The sequence below is a fragment of the Anneissia japonica genome, unplaced genomic scaffold, assembly GCF_011630105.1.
Source record: "Anneissia japonica isolate Jap-2015-1 unplaced genomic scaffold, ASM1163010v1 scaffold287949_len505691_cov196, whole genome shotgun sequence".
Classification (NCBI taxonomy): domain Eukaryota; kingdom Metazoa; phylum Echinodermata; class Crinoidea; order Comatulida; family Comatulidae; genus Anneissia; species Anneissia japonica.
The window spans coordinates 493,521-500,344 of record NW_022727758.1 but is presented as its reverse complement, the minus strand read 5'-3'; the positions used below and the strand labels follow the sequence as shown (position 1 = coordinate 500,344).

Below are 6,824 nucleotides of genomic sequence, written 5' to 3'. Positions count from 1 at the left end.
ATAATAGGCATACTTACTGTAATAAGAATGAGTAAAATTTACCTGACCATTTTCAAAAAGGGGGGGGGGGGAAACCTTGAATTTTGAAAAACTTAAAAAGTCATTAAAAGACACTTCAAAAGTAGAGAAAGCTCATTTCCCGCTTACAACACCTGCACCACTTGTATACGTACACTAATGGTAGAAGTATAAGCTGACGTGTCAAAGGTATGAATAATCATTACTTAAAACACCTGCATCACTGGTACTGGGCATTTATGGTACTGTACTGGTACGAGAATTTATAATACGCCTTTTATTTTATTTTTCTTTGATTTATAACCCTCACCAACAGCGATATAACGCCACTTAAAGTAAAATATACAATCTAAAAATATATTTAGAATTAAAAATATCATTGGGTGGATTGAAGCAATGCAGATAAAAAGTGCCTTACTCAAAGACACAAGCAAAATGCACATCGAGAGATTGAAGCCCTGACCTAGAGGAGGTTGGGAAATCAAACCCTTTCTCACTACGCCAAACCGCTTCTAAGCATACGTGGTGGTGGTAAGCTGACGTGGCTGGTTTGTTAAGTATTTAATTCTTTTCTTTTAGTTCCTTCATGATGATTGTGTGATACAGCTCAAACATGTTTGAGAACTAACTGTTTAATCCTTACTTAGTTGCTTTTAAATTTGTGATTCTGTTAATCATATGAATCCATTATTCACGATTTGAGTTTATTTAATGATTTAGCTGATCTTAATTTTTAGGAAAATTGTAAAAATACAAAAATAGATATCGAAGACAAATCAGAATTTACCTTAATACACTGTCTTAATTCAATTCAATTTTAATAAACCACATTAAAACCACTTGTTGGGACTTACTATGCATTGCATTCATTTTACAAATACAGCAATGTCGATCAAAGACAATTCAAAACATGAACCAATCATTAACTGTGGTCTGTCCAAAGAGTCATGTGCGGCCAAGCATCTCAACATCTACCTCTCTGACCACTCCACAGAGTTCAAGATGTTGGTCATATGATGCAGTGGGCTATTAAAAATTCATGATTTAGTGCAAATATATACTATGGATTAGTCTTGAGGAGAGTTGTCACAGCAGAAGATAAATTGCTAATAAGAGTCCAGTCTTAACATTTACTAAACTTTGTAGCCCTGAAATGTTGTACATAGTGATAACATAAGTATGGGTGGCCAATCTCTCCAGTCCAAGCCTCAAAATGTAATTTTCAAAACTGGTGAATTCATCAGCCAGAATGCCAATGTTAAATGCTTCTTTGAATGCACTTGATCAATATGCTCTCTGGCAAGGCCTGAGTTCTAGAGAGTGACCATACTCAAGTACCGGCCATATATAATTCTTGTTGGCCAACGGATGTACATCACATCTGATCTCTTCAATAACTTAAAAATATAAAGTGTACAGTGAAGCTTTAACAACCAAAGCATTGAAACCATAATTAAATGATTCTAGCGCCTCACATTTTGTCACTCTTTACACTTGACATTGGTGGATACTAATACAGGAAACATGATACAGTAATCACTACAAATTGAAGTTAATTGTTATAAGACCCAAGCTTTCCATACTATGTTTGACGAGTCGAGTGGCCAAGCTATAGCGCAGGTGGCCGCTACATACAACCTTTACATTGATGCATCAGGGCTTTCTTCACTCAGGATTCAGTTCACAACCAAGTCTTCTCAGATAGGAACTTCAACCATTGCACCTTTTAGAAGAGTAGAGGTACCATGATGCAGCCCTTCTTGTTGTAAAAATACTAAGTACTAATGAACGACTGCTACAGTCAACACGGACCACACCCATATATTATGCAATTTAGCACACCACTGCAAGTCAATCTCATACTACCACTCAACCTAGTGAAAAGAAGCTATTTCGGTACCTATTTGTACGTACAAAAAAAAAGAACAGTACAGTGTATCAATAGATGTTAACTCAAAGCGAAACATACCAGGCTGTGCAGCATCACTATAACACGGAACATACCCATATATTATGCAATTTAGCACACCACTGCAAGTCATTCTCATACTACCACTCAGCCTAGTGAAAAGAAGATATTTCGGTACCTATTTGTATGTACAAAAAAAAGAACAGTACAATGTACCAATAGATGTTAACTCAAAGTAAAACATACCAGGCTGTGCAGCATCATTATAACACGGAACATACCCATATATTATGCAATTTAGTGAAAAGAAGCTATTTCGGTACCTATTTGTACGTACAAAAAAAAAGAACAGTACAATGTACCAATAGATGTTTACTCAAAGTAAAACATACCAGGCTGTGCAGCATCACTATAATGCATTGATTTTTTAAGTATTCCTGATATTATATGTCGATGCTGTCACAAACATTTGATTACTGTGACAAATAACGAAAGCCCTTGGTGATTTCACTGTACAATTATTTTGTACAAGAGGTAGTTGAGATATTGCAGTTCAATGAGAAACCATGCTTTTGCCAACCCTGTCATTAAGCTATTGCGGTACCTATTTGTACGTACAAAAAAAAGAACAGTACAATAGATGTTTACTCAAAGTAAAACATACCAGGCTGTGTAGCATCACTATAATGCATTGATTTTTTAAGTATTCCTGATATTATATATGTGTCGATGCTGTCATAAACATTTGATTACTGTGACAAATAACGAAAGCCCTTGGTGATTTCACTGTACAATTATTTTGTACAAGAGGTAGTTGAGATATTGCAGTTCAATGAGAAACCATGCTTTTGCCAACCCTGTCATTAAAATCTATATAAAAATACAGGTAATAAAATATTCATGTTATTTACAGTACTCTATTACTTATTCAGTTTATATGCCATTAATAGGTTATTCTTCCATCACATTTCTATGCACAAACTTGACTGGAATGTTTTTTTCTGGAATCAATATGCCTCTTAACTTTCCGACAAGCTCTTCATCATTTGTTGGCTCCAAAAAAAACTTCAAGCAAATCTGAAAGAAAAGGTTTAAAGCTTTAGCAACTGAGCTAAACTGTGAAATTTATTAGCCACATTTGCAATTGATAATTGCCCATGCAATATTTTTTTTCATGTAAATCCAGAGTATCCAAAAATATATTTAGTTAAAGTCTCATCCACAACAAAGAGACAAATTTGTCAGAGTGTTTACATTTGACAGAAACATTACAGGCTTACCAATTCCATTAGGAGCTGGAATATGTACATACCATATTAAACTTCTCTATTTTAAAATGGTGCATTTAATTGGAATTTATTAAAGGCATTATCTTTCTGAAGCTTCTTTACCTTTGAAAGTGATATTTTGATTTCCATTTCTGCAAGCCGCTTTCCTGGAAAGAACAAGATATTTTCATCACTACAGAGACATTAACACACTTCCAAAAAGATATATAATAAATATATTAATAAAAATAAAAAGTATTTCCTATTTTATGCTTGGATCAAACTGCATCAGCAAACACAATACAATGCAGACCACAACATGGAAACAAGGTGTGCACAACACATCGTCTTCAACAATGATTTACTCAGTGAGTGAGGGCATCATGTTTAGACAAGCCTAACTTGGGTGCAGAATGATTGTCACCGATTGTTGGCTGACCGTTGTTCAGTGTGCGCCATAATTTATAGTACATTCAAACAGGTAAAAAAAATTGGTATAACTAAAAATGATGGAGTATTCCGGGATGATGAACATAGGCTTTCCAACATATAGCATTTAAGATTCAAGACTTTTATGGTCCATTAAAAATGACAGAAATTTATTTGAAACCAAAACAGAAGTTAAATTCATTGTTTTATTTTCAAAAAAGGGGAATACAACAAATCTGTAAAATGTTGTAAGCTTACCAACACACATACGGGTTCCGTAACCAAATGGTAGTGAGGCAAATTTATTCATTTTGCTTTCATCGTTTCCTCTAAGCCATCGTTCTGGCTTGAATTCATTAGCGTCTGCAAAGTTTCCTTCACCTCTTGACATTGCATAATTCGCCATCATGACCAATGTCTAGAAAAAATAACAGAATATGAACAATCAAATAGATCTAATCTTTTTTGCCTACAAAAGAGCTTGTACAGGCATAGAAGAAAAATGTGCACACAAATATATGGGGAAGGGGGTACCACTTTAACCATGATTATAATAAAATGTTAAAATATGTCCACTGTATTTTCTTTGACAAACAACTGTTGTATGCCCATATATACAGTAGTCATGATGTGCATATAAATATGTTCGTCATGGACATATTTAGCTATGTCGCATGTGTTTGTCAGATCAAATTTTATAGTCTTGGCTTTTAGTTGTCTGCCCAGCTAGTTTAATGTTTCTTCAAGTCTTAATATAATTTCCTAAAACAGCAATGTCTCATCCAGTAGTGTGTCTATTTGGGCGTGTGTGTGTCACATGCCCATCCCCTCTTCAAAAAATAAGCCCCACACCCCAACTAAGTGAAAACCCCTGGAAATTATTTAACCCAAAAGTATACTCAAGTAGTTCTAAATCACCTGGCACCTAACATCTCCCATAGCATTCCCCACTCCCCACCTTTTTAGCCCTCTTCCCCTAGATAAGCCACTGGTCTCAGCTTTACTCTTCCTATAATCTACATTTTCTTTATTGTTTGGAATTATTGTAATGTGATGGAAAATTGCTACTTACACCTTTTGGAACATTAAATCCTTGAAGTGTTATATCCTTCTTTGGAATTCTGCTGTTGCCAACAACAACCGGGTGCAACCTAACAAATGTACGTAGAAAATGTTTTACTAACACAGTAATATTGTGGTCTTAAAGATATACTTCTGTCAAAAAACACCTCCAATAATTCAATAAAAATATTATAAAGCTATTAACATTATTAACTTAACAAAACCAATGAAAACAATTCTTAAATTGATTACAAGACAATTTAATTGTTGTAGAAAAATTTTACTTCAGCAACTTTTAAAATTTGTCTTGACAGATTTGTGCTTACATGTTACCCAAAGAGTTCTCTTACGATTCAAATGAGTGATAGATTTGCTGCCTTCTGATGTGACTTGACACACTATCTTTACACTCAATTTACCTTAGCGTTTCCCTGATGACACTCCTGAGGTATGGAAGTTGGTTAATGTTGTCTTCATTAAGAGGTGCTCCGTTTAGCACACTCACTAACTCTGAGTGTAGACGTTCTTGGCAGTCTGGCGCTCTTGAAAGCCTGTACATTGCCCACAGTAGAGTATGCGAAGTCTATGAAAAAATACAAGATAAAAGGTAAAGGTAAAGTAGGTAATTAACCTGTAACTTGTAGCATTACTGTGCTGCATTCACCTGGCTGCATTGCATAGTGGGGGAATCAGTGAGCATCAGAGCTGCTGAGTAGAGGTGCTTTAGTCACCTCCTTCTACAACACGAGGGGCTGAGGTGAACCACAGCACTCACATAGCAACCTACCACCCATGTCCATAGGTGGGCAGACAGCATGGATAAAGTGCACTGCAATACAGGTGGAATTCAAACATCATGAGAAAAATTGAAATTACTACACCAAATGCTTCTTCTCTAATCCTCATCCAGTATTTGTCACATGGTATATTATCTACGTACCGTGTCCACACCTCCTAGTAATAATTCTGCCACATTGCCACATATTTCACTCATCGAGAGCTTTTCTTTGGCCAGTAGATACGTCAAAAGGTCCACAACTTGATCCTCCTGATGATGTTTGTTGCTTTCACTGATGGATTTGCATTTTTGATTTATATATTTCATAGCTACAGGAATAATTGTAAAACAGGTGATAAATATTATTGTAATAATAATGACCAGTGGCAGACTTTTCAAGGGGAGCCAACCGGAACCCCTTAAATTGTACAATTTTTTTTTTCAATGGAGAAAAAAAGAAAATGATATTCAAAATGAAGTCTGTGAGTGCCTTTTCCGGCCATCTGGAGGTGCCATAATCATAAATTTTGTTATCTCAGCCACAACCATTGTGGGGCTGACGTTGTATAAATTGCCCATCTATGAAAGTCCTTCCCGGGGCTCCCTCTACTCCAAATTCTTGGATAGCCACTAATAAAACAGCAACAATTTGAATATTTACTTTGCTATGGTAAAAATATTAGCTAGCTTGACCCAAACACATGTTTAAAAAAAAAACTGATAAAATGAAATTAACCTAAGCCTTAAATATTTGGAGGCTATACAGTATTTGTATGGATTCATCTGGATTACCAGCAGTGACTCAGGGGGCAAGCATTTTACTTCAGACTATCTTAACAACACAACAATAAACAACAATCTGTAGTAACCATCATGCTTTCTTTCAAACCCACCATAGTCACCATCATGATAATGATCATCAAAATCATTATATCAATCAAGTTTATTATCAACAAAGTCAACATCATCATCATGCTCATCCTCATCATCATTATAATATTAAAATCATGTTTATATTACACATTTTATGCTTTGATCTTTGTCAAATATATAATTTAATTACTCACTTTATATGTATATATATATATATATATATGTTTATATATTTATAATAGCCATTTATTTATAATTTGTTGGAATATTTCTGTAAATTTGTATGTCAATTTTCTTCCATTATAATTAAGTTAAACAAATAATTTGCAATTTAATAACTTCTCCATTTTTTAACATCTAATGTATTTTTAATATATTCTATGTTATTTAAGTTAATAAATACCAATTAAATAATAATGTATTTTTTATATTTTTTGTCATTTAACTTAATAAATAATTAAATTATTGTCTTGTAATTAATATATAT

At 34.2% G+C, this 6,824-nt stretch overlaps 1 protein-coding gene across 1 annotated transcript in view; it reads right to left on the bottom strand.

Moving 5' to 3' along the window:
* Positions 1–800: 800 nt before the first annotated feature.
* Positions 801–6,824, bottom strand: part of LOC117113796 (cytochrome P450 27C1-like) — an 11,865-nt gene continuing 5,841 nt past the window's right edge. The window contains exons 5-10 of the mRNA XM_033257232.1: positions 5,627–5,793; positions 5,106–5,269; positions 4,697–4,775; positions 3,883–4,042; positions 3,319–3,362; positions 801–3,004 (exon numbers count right to left, since the gene is read on the bottom strand). Coding sequence (XP_033113123.1) covers positions 2,879–3,004; positions 3,319–3,362; positions 3,883–4,042; positions 4,697–4,775; positions 5,106–5,269; positions 5,627–5,793 — 740 coding nt within the window. The 3' untranslated portion in view covers positions 801–2,878. The remainder of the gene's footprint in view (positions 3,005–3,318; positions 3,363–3,882; positions 4,043–4,696; positions 4,776–5,105; positions 5,270–5,626; positions 5,794–6,824) is intronic.